The 19,580-nt window shown below is 49.4% G+C and overlaps 1 protein-coding gene across 1 annotated transcript in view; it reads left to right on the forward strand.

Annotated features, from left to right (window-relative positions):
* The window catches only part of GPC3 (glypican 3), a 154,352-nt gene that overhangs the window by 103,426 nt on the left and 31,346 nt on the right, over positions 1–19,580 (forward strand). Inside the window, exon 6 of the mRNA XM_086619626.1 lies at positions 4,815–4,935. Within this exon, the coding sequence (XP_086475752.1) occupies positions 4,815–4,935 (121 nt within the window). The remainder of the gene's footprint in view (positions 1–4,814; positions 4,936–19,580) is intronic.

The raw sequence follows: 19,580 nt of genomic DNA on the forward strand, positions 1-19,580 counted from the left end.
GAAATGAAAGCCTGGAAGAAGCTGCATTTGGACTGGAATGACCAAATGTTCACAGGAGACACATGTGGATGGTGGGGAAGAAAGAAGGGGAAAATCCCTTAATTTGACTGCATACTTTGGCAGTTATTGCTGGTGGATGAGAAGGAGCAGGAAGGGTCTGTCATGCTATCCCCACAGAAGACCTCAGAAAATCAGAGTTTTCATCAGGTGGTCATCTTTAAAGTAGTTTTTAACGAGGGCTGCTTATCAGCACATTTTACAATGTGACATTTGTCTTTGGAAAATACCATGTCCCCAGCAGAAGCCCATACCCAGGGAGCCCAGGCGAGGAGATGCTGCTGACTGACGTCAACGTACGTCAAAGAGGAAAGTATTTTGGGCTCTGCTTATGAAGTGGAAGCCAGACCATGCTCGTGTTGCAACACTGATATGCCTTTGGCACAGGGACCCCCCCGGGACCATGGGGTGACTTTAACCACTGTGCATATTTGCTGTTTGGTGCCGATATCACCATGGCAGAGGTATGTGGTAGGTTTCATGGAGTGGCACAAGTGTCCTGCAGAAAAGGCTGTTTTATTGGCACGTGTTGAAAGCAGCTTGAGAGGGCTCTGAGATTTCTGCTTTGCTGAGCTCTGACTGGGGTACATGGGAGGAAGGTGACGCTTTGGCTTTGCTCTCCAATGGGACCTGTGAGCCCAGCAACATCTTGGTGGGACGCAGGGGAGCCTGGATGGGGGGACTGCCCTGGGAACCCCCCATCTTCCAGCTCAATGGGGTCTGCAGAGGCATCTCTCTGCCATATTAAGGCCTGGCTGCTTGGCCCAGGCTGCAGGGAGGGGTGCCAGCTGCCTGTTCCAGCTTTTCTGGCATTTCAGGAATGTCCATCCCTCACTGAAGCTACATTTCAAAGTCTTTAACCCTTCATTTGTCTGCGTCCTGCACGCCTGAACGTGTGCCAGCCTGGTCCTGGTGCGTGGGCAGAGGGGCACTGCAGAAGGGACCTGATGTCCTCCTTGTACCTGAGCACACTGGGAGGTCTCAGTTTGGTGGTACAGTGGCAGTGTGTCCTGGAGATCCCAAGCCATGCAGGAGCTCGTCTCTGGCTCTTCAGATGTAGCGTGTCCCTGTGCATCTGCTTCTTTGCCATTCATGCTCAGAGACGTGCAGCTTGCAGAGCCCACTGCCCTGCGGCTTCAAATGACCCATGTAATGATGCAACTGATTCATTTTGGGCCCAGTATGTACCCTTGTACCTGGCCAGGTGGGAAGCGCCAGGTGGTGGCACTCCACTTCTCCAGCATTGTTGTTTTAGGGAGAGATCCCTCTGCAAATGCTTTCAGGTTTGCTTCCTTCTCTGGTAGACTTGTCCTCCTGGGGAAGGTGATGTGACATCCTCACCGCTCCACCACAGTCACCGAGGTCACGTCAGGGACCTTGTCTTGTGGAGAACAATTTCAGTCTTTGGACACGTAGTTATGGTGACCTGCCGTAGCTGTGTTCCTCCCTCCTGTATGACATTGCATAGGCCACAGAAATCCTCTCTGGCAGTCGTTGTGGATTTCAGGAGGGTTTTGCCCACTCAGACCCAAGCTATTGAGTTTCTTTGTATAAAAAAAGGTTTAGGAGAGAGGTGGTATTAATTCAGGTAGGTACCAAATGGGCTTGGTTCTGCTCTTGCTAAAACCTATGGGAGATTTATCTTGCTAGTTAAATCTCTTAAACCACCAGAGACTTTTCAGTGATGTGCTTTGAAGTTCCACCAGTGCTTTAAATTAAATTTACAGTGACAACAAAAATGGTAATTTCTTTGTCATCTAAAAAAAAGTCGTGCGTCTTGTGATCAGTCACCAGATGTGTTTGTCAGGTTGGCACAGTGGCATTATGTGACAGTGTGCCAAATCAGCAGCAGGTTTAACGGTTCGCTGCTCCCAATGCTTTCTTCCCCTGCAGAAAGTGAAGCCCGAGTACTTGCAGAGCCGGGCAGGTCTGTGCTTGCGGCAGCAGCATCTTCCCACGAGATGGTGCTCAGAGCTCGTGGTCCCGCCGGCGGTCAGTGCCGGGAAGCCAGACCTTCTCCTGGGCATGGACTGCTGCAGGCGGGGATCCAGCCTGGCACTGGCTGGCCCTGCTTCCGCCGCTCACTTAGCTTTCAGCCTGCAATGAGCCTGTAACTGCACGTGTAAGTGCTTTTCTGACCTGGGAGCCATCACGGCTCAGGTGTAGCTGTGTTCTGTACTTCTCAGGATAATGGAACTATTTAAAAAAAAAAAAAAGGTATTTTGCAAGACGTTGAGTCCTGACTGGAGGCATCCGCATAGGGAAAGGTGTCTGGATGGAGAACAGAGCTGTCGGGGTTGGGCCGGGACGCCTGGGCAGTGCCATGCTGCGGGCGAAGCGCTGCATGGCGGGTTGGTGGTGCTGGCAGCTGCCCCGGTGCTGAGGAGCTGCTGGGGTTTGGGAGACCCAAGCTGATGTCTCTGCTTTGCAGTGAGGCTTCTCCTGTACCTGGACCAGCTGTTTATGTCTGGGAACAGGAATATACACAGGCATTTTCTCCTCTGTTAAAGGCACAAATGCCTTCCTCCCGTCCTTCTTTGTCTGTCACCGCTTTCAGTGAAGCATCTCATGGGGTGGTCAGCCCTCAGCTGAGCTGTGTATGGGCAGTGCCCAGTGCTGGGAACCCAGCTGGGGATGCAAAGCGCTCCTGTACGTATAACTCCTGCTCCGAAAAAGCCTTGCAGTGGAGATCAGCCTCAGCCCTGTATTTTAAATGATGCGAATAAAATGTTTTAGGTCAGGGGCAGATTCCTGCTGCACCAATATAAATCTCGGGTTGCCTTTGCAACCACAGGCCTGAGTTGGTCTCGTTCCTAATTTAGGGTTTACGTGAGGCCAACACCCTATGTATCCCTGAAACCCTCAGTGTGCCCCAGCAGCTGTTGTGGCTGAATATCCCCATGCCTCTTGCTTTCCTCCCCAGCAAAGCATCGCCCCTGAGCTGGTCCCACCATCCCTCTGGTCTCCTTCCCCTCCTTTAAATCCCTGCTGATGTCCCACTTCCTCCCCAAAGCCTCTGTGAAATGGGCCGACTGTCATCGCCTGAGCTCACCCGGTAGCGCGGGGATGAAGGATTAGCGGGCAGGGGAGCTGGGAGCTGGCAGACGGGGAGGCAGTCAATGGGGGCTGGTGCTGGGAGTTGGGTGAGGACACGATGTGTAGGAGATGAATCACAGAAAGGAATATTCATCGTATTTACCCACGGCACCGGAAAAAAAGACGTACTGTAAAGCAGAGCGATGCTTGGCGTTATCTCGGCAATCTCACTTTTGTAGGCTGTGCTGGGGTTTGGCAGCGTGTGCTCGGGCTGCAGTTCTTGGAGGAGAGGACTTGTTTTGTGCTTGTACTGTGGCCCATCACTGGGGCTACAATGAATACCAACAGCCCAAAGCCTGAGAAGGCTCCGGTGCGCTCTGTGCCACTGCTGTGGCAGTCAGTGGTGGCAACTGCTCCCTCTGGTCCTGAAGCTGAGTTTGAGGTTGATGTAGATGTGCTTGTCTCATGTCCTGAACATCAGCAGCTGTTACCCCGGTACCGAGCACAGAAACACATTCCCACAAAGGAAAGCATGTAGCGATCCCTCTGTCCCTCTTCTCCTCACTTTTATCATTCTGATAAAATGCCATTCCATAAATTTTGCAGCAGTGAATATATATTTCTTTCCTAATCACTGATGGAAAAGCTGAGCAGAGGCTTGGCTGCCCTCCTCTGCAGAGCTGCCCTGGCAGCTGGATGCTCAGGGAGGGACCCTGTGGAGAGCTGCATCTGGAGATCTCTCTGCCAGCTCTTCATCTGCTTTACGGGTGCTTTACTGACTTGCACAGTACCCATGTAAATCGAGATATCATGTGGTGCAGAGCCCAGCACCGTACCAAAGTCAAGGTATGTTCTCTCTAAGCAGTTACTTTGATCCCCAAGGCTGGATCTCATCAAAGGCTGAAATCAGGATTGTTTGACAACACCTATTTTCCATTAGCAATGTTGACAGCATTAATTATATTCTGATGCTTTAATTCTTTATTATTGAAATCACACATCAGTGATAGTCATTATTTTGCAAGGGGGTTGATGTTATGCTAATCAGCTTGCAGTTAACTGGGTCATCCTACTCATTTTTTGGCTGTGGGCACAACACTACTGCTCTTGTACTGGAGTCTCTGTGGTCTGCCAAGATTTATTTTAAACAAACATGAGCAAGCCAGAGTTTCTGAGCCAGCTTTTTTAGGACTCTTGGGTGCAAGTTATGTGAAAATATTTATCCCTGTTGTATACTGTTTAACGTCTTCCTTGGTTACTAATGGACTGGAAAGGACTTCATTGTCCTCAAGTGATACAAGTACATCATCTTGCTGCTTTGCAAAGGCAGATGGGAATCTTCTGCCTTTTCTTTGTCATTATTAACTGCTTCATAGAATCATAAAATGGTTTGGGTTGGAAGGGACCTTAAAGATCGTCTCGTTTCAACCCTCCTGCCATGGGCAGGGACACCTTCCACAAGACCAGGTTGCTCAAAGCCTCATCCAACCTGGCCTTCAACACTTCCAGGGATGGGGCAGCCACAACTTCTCTGGACAACCTGGTCCAGTGCGTCACCATCCTCAGTGTGAAGAGGCACCCTCAGAGTGAAGAGTTTTGCTCTTTCTGTTTTGGAAGTGGCTGGTGCTTGTCTTAGGATTTCTTTTGTTTGTACTGAACTTTGAAGATCTCTTCTGTGTTAGCTCATTGCCTCGTGGTCTCCTCTCTTCTCATTCCCACAGGTACAGCCCCCAAATCACAAGGAACGGAGCAAAAGCTCAGCCTGGCAACCACGAGGTGAAGATGAAAGGTCCCGAGCCAGTGATCAGCCAGATTATTGACAAGCTGAAACATATCAACCAGGTTTGTGACAGACGTGCCAGCAAGGATGGCTCCAGAGTGGGTGGCTTCCAAATCAGTCTGGCTTCCCCAGACAACCCATGGCAGCTCCGTCTTCAGCAGCCACGTGCGGAGCCAGCGCTGCCTCGGCCCCGCTCGGTACTGGGCTCGCAGGGCACGTGCGGCAGGTCCTGATTCATGCACGCTGGGGTGATGCTCCGTGGGTGAAGCAGGAGCTGCAGGGCACGCGTGTTGCAGTCCTCCAGGGCTCAGCCTGCACCCAGACAGATGTGTGGCTGCATCCTTGCAGCATGCTTCCGCTGGGCATCCATCCCTGCACAGCGGGGGACCGGGAAGGACAGGGCTGCTGTGACGCCCCCCAGGTATGAGGTGCTGGCGCAGTTCAATGCGCACGTGCCTATTGTCCCCTCTGGTCAGAGGAGTCCCCTCTGGTATTGCTCATGGCTGGCCAGGAGGGTCACTTGTTTCTTTGCTGTATTTCCCTGGGCATCCACTCCCAGTCTCGGCTGGGGCAAGTTACCGTTGAATGGGGAAATGGCAGAGCTGGATGAGACCCTTTCCACTGGGGAGGGAGCTTCCTTCCCACGGTCTCAGACCTGGCATCTTTGCTGGGACAAGCAGTATCTTGTCTCTACCCATTGTTCCGGCCCAGATTAGGTCTGTGAACAAGCCCTGCCTCTGCCAAGGGATTAGGTGGCACCTCTGCACAGTGTTCAGCTTGCGATTGTTAACCTTCCAGAGCTTTTCTGCAGCGTTGCCTCAGGCCAGCTGGGCTGGGGTCTGCCTCTGGACTCTGCTCTTCTCTCTGCGTCACTGAGTAACTTGTAGAGAAGATGTTTTTCAGTAGGCTGATAGGTTGGACCTCTGTACTTGCCAGGGACACATGGCATTGGGACCTTGCAGGGCACATACTCAGGTGGTAATGCTGTTTGTTAATACAGCTGAGCCACCCAGTCCCTCCCAAGATATCTCTTACCCATGGGGACCTTGTTCAGGGTCACTCCAGCATGAGGCTTTGGGCAGCAGTGGGTTCCCAGGGTTAAGCTCAGCTTTGCTTCCCGGCTGGGTGGGCTTCGAGGGCTGGTCTGTCTGGAGTTGCTGGCTTAGCGACTTTTCTGCTAACCTCTGCTTTCCTGCTCCCACCACTGCCAGGGACTGTTTTCATAGCAGTTCCCAGTTTAACCCCTGCACCTTCCAATACAGGCATGCCTCATTAGCTGCTGTCTGGGGCGGGGGGGGGGGGAAGCAGTGAGGGATTCGGGGTCCCCGGGAGCACCCTGGCACACGGGAGCTGACGTGGGCAGCAGCAGCACAGCCTGCTCTGCCTTCCTGCGTGCCTCCCCGCGCCAAGCCATGCCATCTGCCAACAGCCCATAATTATTAAAGGGGGGGGGGGGGGGAAATAGCGTAATCAGCTCCCTATTAAATGGGGTAGAGGGCAGGCTTCAACCTGCAGGTGATAATGATATTTTGCCGTTCACAGTGAGAAAGTCGCACCAAACAAAACATGGTTATTAGTGCACTTAAAACTGCTGACATAAAGTGGTTGTGAAATGCTGGCTGCCAGACTGGGTCAAGTTAGGTCTTTGCTGAACAGTTCAGGCTGCTGAGGAGCAGAGATCCGTGGAACGAGAGACCCTGGGTAAATATCACCAGGCTGAACTCAGCTGTTTGCAGCAGCACAGTGTCTTTGTCAGCCACTGCTTGGAGAAAAATAGTTGTAAGGAGGTGGATATGGTCAGCTCGGTGGTGATCTCTCATAGCGCTTCTCCTCCTTGACTTGCAGTGTTGGATTGGAATGTGTTATGGGGGCAGGTGAATTGTTTGGGTTTAAACAGTGTAAATATAAGAGTCTGGAAAAAAAAATCAAACCCTCTTGTAAAGTCGTGTTTGAGAAAGAGGGTGATTGAAAATAAAATCGGAAGAAAATGGGAAGTGATTTGTGAAGATTAGTTGTGAACCTAGCTATGCTGGCGGAGGGTCTTTAGTCTATGGTAAGTAGCTTGTGTACCGGGAAGGTAACTGTGAAGGTCACATAAATTTGGGATTTGGGGGTGTCATAGCTCACCATCACACTTATTTTCTTGGCCTACCAAAGTTTTGCACTCTCCTTCACATCTGGAATGCATCTTGATTGCCGAAGAGTAGGAAATGTGGAAGGAGCAGCTCTGGATGAATTACAGTTGTGTTTTTCAGATGTTGGCTTCAGATCTGGGAAGCGGTGGGGACTCCCAGGCTGAGGAGGGGTGAAAATCTCCTTATCCACCAAACTCAAGCCAACAGAGGCTTTTAAGAGTTTTCAAACATCCAGAATCTTTTGGAGAAGAGAGCATCTTTTTGAGTGTTTGTGGTGCTCAGAGCTGTAAACCGGATTCCCCATGTGACTACCAGTAAATTGTGAATCTAGTACCGTATAATGAATTCCTCCCCGTCTGTTGTGTTGGAGATGCAGCTTGGATTTTGTGGATGTGGGTGGACTCAGGAGCCGTGCTGGTTGGTGCAATTTTTGTTAAGAGTGCTGCAGCTTTTACTCTTACTTGTAGATTTTTGCTAATGTCTGTAATTTGCCGATGATTTGGCTTTGATTTATTCCAGGCTGCTCATGCTACTGAAAAATGAGTGTTCTTTGAGCAGTACGCCACATTTTCGAGCTTGCTTGAGTTTGGCAAATGCGTTGTGTGCGGAAATCACGCTCGCTCATTAGTTCGTGTCTTCTCAAACTGAACCTGGGTAAGCGTGCACATACATATGAGAAATTCTCATCAAACTTTTGCAGTTTGAAATGAGAATGGTGTCTGTGCATTAGGACACAATCCACGGGGAATGAAAGGAGTATAGAAAGCTTCACCCAGAGAGAAGGGGAAGTAGAAGTTTGCCAAAGTGTGTTAGTTCAGTTCAAGCACCTTTTATCAAGCTAAAATAAATAAGTGGATAAAGCTCAGTGCCTGAGTAGTGTGCTGTCTTGCGTCAGTCCTTTCTGGATGAGTCCCCCTCGGTGGTGCCTACTCATCACATCGAGACTCCAGACCATTTTGTTTCACCCGAACGTGTGATTGTGGGTGGTGCTATTTTTCGTGCGTTGGTCGGTGAGATGGTTCATTATTGCCATATTGGAAATAAGGATTTTTTTTTTTTTTCAGTTCTGTTAGATGTCTACTGAGTTTTGATTTGAGTTATTTTTGCTGTGTGCCCAGAGGCATGAACAGCCCATCCATAAATATTAGCATTGTTATCTCAGCTGGGAGGCCAAGGGTCACCTTCAGGAAAATGAGTTGGAATTGGTTCCTAACTTTTATTTCCCAGAGTGGATGGGGTCTGTTTCTAGCTAGAAGGTTTTTCACTCATCCTGCATGTGAAACTATATTGAAATTGAAAGATTATTCTGTGTCAGCACAAGGTCTTGCTCACTTTTTTTGTGACTTGGTAGCATCCCTAGGCAAAAACTGGTGTGCAAGGTGAGCTGTTTCCTCTGGTTACTCAATTTTCCTCCCACCACGGGGACGTTTGGATGGCGGACAGATGGGGACGAGCTTCAAGTTTTAAGAGATATGCACGAAGGTGGGAGCCGTGGTGTCTCATGTCTTGGGTGCTCTGCTGTGTTGGTGACCTCCTATTGAACCTTCTCCCAAGAAACGCTCTGGAAAGCTGGACCTGAGTGATTCTGCTGCGAAGATGCAGCAGGGATGGAGACTGTGGGCACTGGACCAGCTGATGTGATGCTCTTGGTCCTCCCTCCTGTCCCTCTCTGTCCCCAGCTGACTGTCCACTCTCTGCAGCACTGATGGGGCTCTGAACCGTTACCATTGGATGCTTCACCCCATCCTTACTGCGCTTACCTGTTTAAGCTTGTGCCCAGTTCCGATCCCTTTTCATGTTTAGATAAATCCTGGTGTTTATCATAGGACCATCTTTAGGAGGAAGAGAGTGGTTTTGGAAGAAAAGGGAGGAAAAACTCCACCAAAAAATGAATAATAAAATCCATAAAAGGAAAGTTAACTGGGGGACATGTGTCTTTACAAGATTGAAGGGCCTGGAAACATATTGTACATTTCCAGACACTGGAGTTAAGGGCTCATTTAGAATATTTCAGATATACTGGAGTTTGACAGTTCTTTGGTTTTCACATCAAACAATCTGTAATTTATTGCCCCGTATAGGGACTGTGTTTTTATCATATTGCATATTCTCTAGCCAGAAATCTAACTACCATATAAGCTTTTGAAAAAAAAGAACCCTTTGGGGATCAGAATCCAGGCAATATGCTTTCACAGACCCTGAGAAACTTGCTTTGATTTATTTTCTTGGAAATAAGAGGAACACACAATTTCTTGGAGTATTACAGCTGTTCTCCCAAGCAGGATCTTGCCGCCTTTCTTCACGTGCTCGGCGTAAAGTCCCGGGTCCCAGAGCGAGCCCCATGTGAAAGCGCCTCGTGTTGCTCTTCGTGGGCTTTACAGGAGGATGAGAACAAAATTTAGAAGTTTTACGAGGCAGTAAAACGTGGAGCTCTAGCTGGAAGGAAAAGGAGAAAAAAAAAAAAAAAAAAAAAAAGCAGGCTCAGAGACACGAATTGTGAATGACCGAAGACAAAATAGACTTGAAGTTTGCAAAAAAGCATTTTCCGGCATTTACGTAGCCGCGTTTGAAGCTGGTTTGATCAACCAATATGTCCTATATTTGTTTGTAGGTTTAATGGGCTGTTTCCCGGCGGCCTGGCTGCTGGGAGAGGGCATGGCAGAGGTCACCCAGAAGTTAATTTGGAAAGAGGCCAAAAGGCCACAACTTGATTGAATCAAATGTAAACAAAATAAGCCTGGGAACAGCACGATGCCCTTGCGCCTGAGAGTCTCTCTCAACCCCTTTGCCAAAATACAGAGTATGGTGGAGCATTGGGGACCGGCAACGGGGTAGCAAAGGATCGAATCCGGAACCGGCTCAGGGCACGTGAAGAACGTGGATATGGGCTGTCCGGACGGTGTGGTGATTGCTCCCCATGCATGGGGTGGCTGTGGGTGCTCCTGGGGGAGACGTGGGGTCCCCAGACCCTGTCCCAGGCAGCTCCGAGCAGGGAAAACTATTGAGTTTATTATGAGACAACCCTGGGGAGCTGAGGAGTTTTTGGGAAAATATTTCCCCTTCAGAAAAATCCGTGACTTTTGATGGATTTGGTGGAATCACATCTCTCTGTGGCCTGCTAGGCTTTGTGAGGTTTATTATTCCCACTGTATTTTAATTGCCTAGCCAGATGAAGCAGCATAGTAATTAGAAAAATGCACAAACTGCCAGATTGTTAAATAACGTGATGCACAACACTTATCACTTGAAAATACAATATTTAAATCGCACCAAAACAAGTCGCTTTTGGCTAATTTTCCACTTCTAAATTTAATAAGTTAACACTACAACGTCTCAAGTGCTGTATATGTGTAATATAATTATCAACTCCTCAAAAGAAATGTTAATAAACACAATAATTACTTGGACATGCCTTTTGTTCGACATTATTAAACAGTTTGTAACAATTAAAATATTAAAACCACATGTTATTGAAAGCAACCAGACGTTGCAATTATTTCTTACGAAGGCTCTTAAATAAAACGACAGAAGATTTTTTTATTGTAATGATAAATGCATTTTGGAATGGATCAGCTAATTCTACTTTTACTACACAAAATAATCTATAGCTCCACCAAGTCTAGGCCTAGTATTTAAAGACTAACTCCATCCTCCTTCCGAGCCGTGCCTCGGCTCTTGTTAACGCGCCGGGTAAAAGCTTTCCGACTCCATACACAAGCAGCAATTACAGGATTTCGCCACTTAAATCAGGGGAAGCGTGACCCTCTGTAACAAGAACGTAATTAAATTTGAACATATCTGACTGTCGGGTTCCTTTTTAAACCCAAACCCCCTCCTTCCCCTCTGCACTAAAAGCCGGCGTTTGCCCACGCCGGCTATCGCCTGTCGCGACCTTATCTGCAAACGTCCCGGCTTTATCGGGTTCGTTGTGGGAACGCCGAACCCACAGGTCACCCAAAATGGATTTTCTTTAACAGCTCGAGATTAATCGGACCCGGCGTGTTTGTGTGTGTGTTTTTAAACAGCTGCGTAATCTGGGCTGTGTTTGCCGAAGTTTCTCGCCTGTTTTTCCTACGGTCTTGCACCAGGCAGGAGCGTGAGGGGTGCGCCGTTAAGCCCCACGCTTTTACTGCTTGTGCAGTTAAATTTGCTGTGGAATGTGAGGTATTTCCCATTTTCAGTAGGGAAAGGGCAGTAAATGGGCACATTTCTGGGTGTGCTTAGCAGCGCCGAAACTCGAAGTTCTGCTGAGCATCTCCTGTGTGCTGCGTAAAGCCGGCGATGACTGTCATCTCTTACTGACTGGTTGTTTTTGTTGAAGGTAGTGCCAAAACGCCCCTCAATGTCCGAAGTCCTCATCAGCCAGTTCTTGGAGAAAATTATTAATGGTGGGATTTTCCTTGGAACACCCAAGTCCTTTGGTCCATCCCCATGTGCCCCTTTCTTTGGTAACTAATGGGACTGCAGAGCTGTCATTTTTTGAGACAAGATTCACTGTTTCCTTGTCCTTTCTACTTTCATTTGTCCTTCCCCTGGCAATGAATTTCAGGAACACATGGGAGAGGACTGGGAAAGGCGTATTCCCGTGTGAAGTCATGTGTCTCCTTTTGCTAATCCCACTTGCCTTTCTGAGGGTCTCTTTATTCATCTGTGGTTTTTCACCATTTATCTAGTATTGGAATAGATGTTTTTAGCTCAGTTGAGATTATAGGAGCAGCAAAGCTTTTCTGGGCCGTGAATCCAGCTCCTTGCTTTTCTTAGCAAGACCAGGAAACTGAGCTTGGATGGGCGGCAGTTTTGGCTGGTTTCCGCACTAGTTTATTGTTAGGCGTTTGTAACCTTTGGGTGACATAAATAGCATTTATCACTCTCCTTCCCTGAAATTCCCTGGTTGCTGAGGTCTTATGCATGAGGAAGGATTCAACTTTGCCCCTATGGCTTCAGCCCCGGCACGGAGGCAGGTGCCTGCAGGGACCAGCCTCCAAACAATGCTGTGGAAATCAGCTGGGGAAAAGAAAAAAACCCACACCTTTAAATGGAGGATTCAGTTACTTTTGTGTCCAAAATGTGCAGCTGATGCACAGTGGTGCTTTAAAACAAACACCAGATATCCTGTACCAGCGATGGAGTTTATCCTGTTGTGGAGGAAACAAACCTGGAGGAATCCTTGTGCAGCAAAACACGGTGTAAGTGGAGCCGTTGATACCAAATTAACAGTTAATTACAGTTATTCTGGGCCTCGTTAATTGTGTCAAGTGTCGCCTTGTGCTGTGACTCAGGCTGGTAATTTAATCAGTAGATGTCCAAGGTCCGCGTCCTCCCTGCTGGCCCCAGTGGCAAAGCACACAGCCCTTGCCGGCGTTAGGGGGATGATTGGTAGGTTGCTCATTGATGTGTTTTTCTCCAAAATTTGACTTAACATCAAGGTTTTTAAAGTGCAGTCCAGACTGAGAGGAGCCTGGGATTCAGGGAGCTAATCTTCCTCATCCAGAGCAGGCCTGGAAGGTAACCTGTGGTCGTCTTGGCCGTAGAACAAATCTGATTGCTTTTGTTCCTGAGAAGAAGCCTTGCTAACAATGATGTTACTTTTTATGCCAGCCTGGCGTGTGACTGCTTAGCGATGATGTTGTCTGGGGAAGGAAAAAGCAGCGGTCAGGGAGGGCCAGCTCCGGTGGGAGGGCTGCTCCGCACCCCGGGGTTTGCTTCGGGAGCGTTGTGCCCAGCTGTGGCTCGGTGTACAGGCAGCGTTTCCATAAGCCCGGATGCCGTGAGATTCCCACTCCATCCCTAGCTGCTCCGTGTTCCAGGAAGGTTGGAGCTGGGGATTTCCCTAGTGCAATTCTTCACCACTCTGCAGTGGGAACAAGAAGCATTTATGGCATTTTTTCTCCCAGAGGTGTTAATGTGTCCATGCCAGCTGGGGGATAGGTAGCGGAAGAATCCTTCCAGATCCAAACCGCTGTGGATTTGAGTGTAACTTGCATTGAAGGAACTGAAAGCACTCGCTGGTTTGGCATTGCTTTGATGGAAAGAGCAGAGTAAGGTGTCTTACTACAGTGCGCAGAAAGATGTTAGCGGGCTGGAGCAGTTCACCCTCCAGTCTCAACAGCTTCCTTCTTGCACCAAATGTCACCAGAGCTTTCCTGGTCTGAAGTTAGAAGAGGCATCAGACCTACACCCCACCTATCAATCCTGCCCTGGGAAAGGGTGATCCCTTTTTTAAAGCTCTGGCTTGGTGAGAAGCTAAGGCTGCTCCTGGGACCTCTCCTGATGCTCTATCCCATGTCCATGGAGGTAGTGACCAGCACAGACCACTGCAGCTTTCATCCAAGCTGTGCTGCTGTCAGAAAGTGCAAGAGGTTTTGTTCCTTTTAGGTAATGAATAATTTGTAATCTTGCTGCTTTTGTTACACCTGCTGATGAAGCAGATGTTTGTAATTAGGCAGATCTCTGTGCTGGCAGACCCCGTCCCCCATCAATGAGACTGTTTTGACCCGTCTGTGGTGGGGCAGGTGTAAATAACCCTTACGGCTCAGGAGGACTCTCTTTAGACGCTGTTGGTCGTCAAACTTCATAGCTTCGTTTTGAGACATAGCTGACTGCAAAGGCCAGGCTGTGCTTCAGCACTCTTGCTGCTGGAGCATGTGCTGCAAGAGGTGGCCCTTGTAGCATGTAAAACTGGGAGCAAACGGGGAAGTTTAGGTCGCAGTGATATTTATTGCCTATGGCCTTGCTTGACTGTATTGCGGGTGAACGATATTTAAAAGAAGAAAATGTGCTTGGCTGACCTTTCTGAGGACACGTGGGAGAAGATGCTGCCTGGTGAAGCACGGGGAGCTGGGAGGCAGCTGGTAGAGGACGGGTGTCCGAGCCATCTAGACGTATCATGATAGGCAGGAAATTACTTTTTATTTTTGGCAGGACCCCTCAAATGCCTCTTGCCTACCAGTGGAGGAGTTTACTGACCTTTTCCTGCAGCACATAAGCTTCTAAATGCTGAGGGTGAGACTCGTGTAGGTGCATTTCAGGGCTTCCTCTGCAAGTGTTGGGTCGCACTGAGGGAGGGTATAAAGTCACCAGCTTTGAACCTAATTTAAATGCTGAGTTGATTCAGCTGCTCAGCTGCTGGCTGTGCATCTGTGTGGCGGAACCACCCTGGGCAGGGCTCTGGCTCCTCCTGCCTGCAGCTCAGCTCCGGGGGCCTCAGCCTTGCAGGGTCTGGTTTTTTGGATGCATTCAACATCAGTGATGGGTTGCATCACAGTGTACTGGCAGCGCCCATGCTGGAGCCTGGAGGTTTCCTTGCCCTGTTTGTAGACCCGTCCTAGGAGGCAGTGCCGATATGAACACTGGAAAAGCTGCATCTGTGAAGTTGAATTTTCTTCTCTTTGGGTTTTAGCAAGCAGCAGCCACGCTCTGAATACAGAGGAAAGCTGTGACCTTGCCCAGGAGCCTGCCCAGCCATCAGCCATCAATTAGGGACCACAAAGGCTGGAGAGACCCCATTCCTGGCATTACTTCTGGTCTGGTTTGTCTCACTTCACTTAACTTGAAGTGCATAAATACTTGTGGTAGCAGAGCCTCGGGCTCTGAGTTCCCGGCTCCAGCTGGGCACCTTCCCCAGCAGCACCAGCCCCATCCTGCCTGCAGACTCCCTGCTCTCCTCTCCACGAAGGACTGAGCGGTGGCTGTTGGGTGGCAGAGGTGGCCATGGGACACTGGAGGCCACTGACCCCAGAGCTCCCAAGGATCACATCCAGTACTCAGCTAGGCACAACCTGCCCTGGGGCAGTGGCCAGTAGGTCCCCAGGGAGGGCAGACGGGCTGCTCGCTTCTCCCAAGCTAACAGGTTTGGGGAGTGTTTGCCATGGAGTCCTCCTCCTGCCTGATTTAGGTCTCTGCTGAAATCAGTGGCTCAGTAATGAGCCCTGCACAGGGGTTGTCATGTCTGATAGGAGGTAACTGGCTTATGAGGCAGTTGTTCAGTCCTCTGTGGAGCTGGGGACATTCAGCAGAGCTGCTTGCAGTTGCTTTTTGGGCTTCCAGTGCCTTGTGATGAAGCAAATGCAAAGGTAAAGCTAGAAAGAGCTGCCCTCGGGAGGCCAGGGGGCGGCTCGGGGCAGAGGGGCTGGTGTTCTGGCAGAAACATCTGCACAGGACAACAGGACAATGCTGTGCACGAAAATACCTGATTTGAGAAGTCTTTCTCTACTGGGAGCTTTTAGGAAAAAAGAGAAGCATCTGGGACAGAGATTTGCCTCTTGTTTGTGTGGCAGAAGGAGAAGGGGGGAAAAACATCCTTCCGGCACAACGCTCGGCTCGCTGTTTCCTACCTGGTGCCAAGGACGAGATGTTTGTCTCGCAGGCGGCCCTGGCAGACGTCGCTGACAGACGGAGAGCAACCACGTGTGCTGGAGCCTGAGCCAAGAGGAAATCTCCCAGCCGCTTCGACGCAGGCTGGCTGAGGTGGCCGTCGGGCAGTGAGGGAGCTGCGGGGACCCGCTCGTTGCTGCATGCACTGCCTTGGGCATGCTCGTACCCCTCTACGGAAACACGGATCTTTTTTGGCTTGAGATGTTATGATACCTACTTAGATGCAAGAGCATCTAGGAGGACCTTCCTTCCAGGCCATCTCTGCTCAGATGCCTGAAGGAAGTGATGGCAATGAGGTGGTTGATTGCTCCACCTCTACCCATGTTGTCTTCTTGTTCCTTGTACTCCTGCTTTGCTTGTTGTCTCATGATTTATCTTGTGGCGATGTGGGCTTTGGGCCTTCCTGAGCAGTGTTTGGATGGTGGGGTGGGGTTCTGCTCCAACATAACTAAACAAAATATGGAAAATATGGATAATAGCAGTGATGGGTCCTGGCCCATGTAGGCTCCCACACCCCTTCTTCTCTCTTGCCAACCCCCTGAGGGGTGGCTTCTTGGCAGGTGGAGAAATTGGTCCAGGTTCCCCTATCTAGTGATGCAGAGTGGGTGGAAAGGAGAGGGGAAGACAGCTGGGACTGCTGGTAGGAGATGGAGAAACTTTGTAGGGAGAAAAAGCAGGGATATGATGCCAGTGAAGAAATGATGTAGAAGGGTTCAAAGCATCCAGCCTGTGCAGGTAGCAAGGAAGGGAGCACCTTCACAATGTCTTTACCACCCTCAACAGGCGTGAGTGGTTATCTGCCTGGTGGGGACAGCTCTCCTGGTGACTTTCTTTTCTTGTTTCGTTCTTCCAGGCAGTCTGAAAGCGCAACTGGTCTTGAAATACCAGCTCTTTCCCTGATGCAGGTTTCAGGGTCCAAGCACAGGATTAGCGTGATGTTCTGCTCCCCTTTATCAAGGTACAGGTGTAAGCACAATGTTTTTTTGGGTTGTGCACCAGACAAAATGTCCTCAGGAGGTGCTCTGGCATGAGTAGCACTGTATCTGGAGCAGTTGTGGGCCCTGTGGCAGAGACCGAGACTGAGAAAACGATGCAGGTCAGCCTAGACAAAGCGAAGAAGAGCTGGAAGGGAATGTTTTCAGTAAATAGCTGTGTTTGTACATCACTTCTACAGAAGTGGTAGCTCATAAGAGTCTGTCTGATCCTGGCAGGAAAAGGTCCAGGCAGACTCCAGCAAGGTGCTGAAGACATCCACTCCCTGGTCCAACTGTGTGCTCAATGATTCGTTTAATAATTGGGTTTTGGAGTTCAAGGGATGTCTGTGTTTGATGGAGGGGTACGGCAGCGTGTAGGAAGGGACACTGAAGGACTGGTGACAGTTTGGTCTCAGAAGTGCATAGGAGAAGGAGCTGTAGCAACTCACAAAGAGAGAAGCAGCATTTCTCTGGTGTTGTCATCGATACGGGGCTCAGGGGACAAGCCAGAAGCAGACAGGGACTGCCCAGGTCCCTAACAGGCTGGGCTGGACTGGACTCTGCAGCCCTGCTTGGCACCCACACCGTCCTGTTCCTTCCTACCGCCACACAAAAACAAGCCATAAATAACTGCGGGGTGGAAGGGGAAGGAACTGGATATAAGGTGAATGAGCTGACCTTAAAGCCCCAGTAATCTCTTTTTCGCATGTGCCCTGTGATGAATGAGCATTTGTTTGAGTCGGGGAAGTGACACCTCCCCAGCCTGGAGGAGAGCAGGCAGGAGCCGGTCCCTCTGCCTGCTGCCGTGCCAGTGAGGGCTTAACCTTCGCGTCCGCGGGAGCATCCTGTTATAGAATCATAGAGTGGTTTGTGTTGGAAGGGACCTCAAAGATCATCTAGTTCCAACTCCCTGCCCTGGGCAGGGACACCTTCCACTACACCAGGTTGCTCAAAGCCTCATCCAACCTGGCCTTGAAGACCTCCACGGATAGGGCAGCCACAACTTCTCTGGGCAACCTGTTCCAGTGCCTCACCACCCTCAGAGGGAAGAATTTCTTCCTTAGATCTAATCTGAATCTCCCCTCTTTCAGTTTAAAGCTATTGCCCCTTGTCCTATCACTACAAGCCCTTGTCCAAAGCCCCTGTCCAGCTTTCTTGTAGCCCCTTTAGGTACTGGAAGGCTGCTAGAAGGTTTCCCCGGAGCCTTCTCTTCTCCAGGCTGAACAACTCAACTCTCTCAGCCTATCTTCACAGAAGATGTGCTCCAGCCCTCAAATCATCTTTGTGGCCTCCTCTGGACCTGCTCCAACAACTCCATGTCCTTCTTATGTTGGGGTCCCCAGAGCTGAATTGCATCCTGTCCCGGGATCTTTCGGCAGCAGAAGGGGCTGCCAAGCCGTTATGAATTGCTCCGGTGTGGTGACGGCAGGCTGATGTGTGCCTGGAGCAATTCATAACGGCTTGGCAGCCCCTTCTGCTGCCGAAGGAGATTTACTGTCCAGTGCAGACTCATTTTAATCACTGCCAGCACTTAGGGGTCTTTATCTGTCTTCCTTTACCCATAGCGATGTTGTCAGTTTTGATAGCTAATCTGGAATTAAGCTGATGATCCGTAAAGCAGGGCCACCCTTTGGCCAATAATTCACTGCTGTCACCAGCTTCTTCGCGCTATCAGGAGAGTGACCAGAAAAACTGATTTACTGGCAGCTGAGAGCATCTCCTTTGGAGCCTGTGAAGGTGGTAAAGGGGGTCCTGCTGCGCCAGTAGACCCTGAGAGATGCACGGTAGGGATTTTACCTTTTCCAGGAGATGGTATTTTGAGTGCTAGAAGTAAAGACTGAAACATTTTTATGACTCAAGAGCCACAATATAAACTCAGAGCTGTGGTTCACCTCTTTTGGCACCTATTGCCACAGACTGCTGTGGACTCCCAAGAGCAGTGCATGGGAGGACGTCCTGGGACTGTCCCTTGCCCATCCTGCCCAGAGCAGGCAGGAGGCACTGCCTGGGGCTTGGTCTGCTGAGTACAGCTTCAGCAGTACAAAATCTGAGATGTCTCAAAGCAGGCAGCATGGGGAAGTGCAGAATTTGCTTTTAGAGCAGCTGATAAAACAGCTGACATGCCCAACTCGTTGTTTTTCCAAGAGCTGAAAATGACTTTTCCGACTCCAAAGCCTGCTTCCACTATATTAACATTTGATTAGCGATCGCTGCTTGTGCTGAGCTTGAAATAGGAGTGCAATTAGGAACAGGTTTTCTCCTCTGCCACGTCTGTGCTGCCAAGGTGCATCCAACTGGAAGGGCTATAGGAAACCACAATTTGAGTGTCCTCCTGCCAAAACGGACTCTTCTGTCCGTGGGCTAATTTTGTGGTCCCACGGGCAGCGATGCCTGCCTGTGCACGCATGCGCTCGCTCTTGCAAGACAAGTGCAGATCCTGCTATTTACAGATATTTTTAAAGTTTTAAATATCCTTATTTTTAAATGGCATTTGATGCTCGGTACCAGGGAACATTGAGTTTTTCTGTAATATGTGTTGCGTTTTATTGCCGCCCAAGAAGGAGAAAGCTCTTTAGAGCTTGGAAAGAGATAAGTGAAAATGATGCTGTTGATGTTGCATTGAGTTTCTGCTTGTGCAGCTCCGGTGCCACCAAGGCCCCCATCCACACCAAGGATAAACTGAATGGAGCTGGGAGAGAGGAAAGTGGAGCATAGGGCACCAGTGAATCCTGTGATGAGGGTTGGTTAAATAATAAAGAAAGTATTGGCTAATAAAAGATAATTTTTTCCATGCTATTTCCAGGGCTAATAAGCAGAGGAAGTGGAGAGAATCGATTCTCCTGTTGCATGCTTGTGTATGATCAGGCCACAAAATTCAAAACACATGAGTTTTCACAAAGCCCGCAACTTCAGCCTTTTAAAATGGGTTCCTTTCCCCCGATTCTTGCTTGTGATCAGATAATGACCTTCGTAAGCAAAACAACCCCAGCTGTATTTCATAATGGGAATATACTTCTGTACATTGTAATGAGCTGTTAACAGGGAACAGTATCGTGTGAAAATCTGCACGTTTCCCATGATGCTGCCCTGATTTAAAAGCCACCCATAAATTATTCAGTGTTGCAGATTTCAAGGTCAAGATTGGCCCTAAGATCTAGTTTTTATCCCCCAAAACCAGTGTTTTCAGCAGGCTGGAATTTAAAATAGAAAAACCTGACTTGTCGG

Source organism: Tauraco erythrolophus, chromosome 13 (genome assembly GCF_009769465.1).
Source record: "Tauraco erythrolophus isolate bTauEry1 chromosome 13, bTauEry1.pri, whole genome shotgun sequence".
Lineage (NCBI taxonomy): Eukaryota > Metazoa > Chordata > Aves > Musophagiformes > Musophagidae > Tauraco > Tauraco erythrolophus.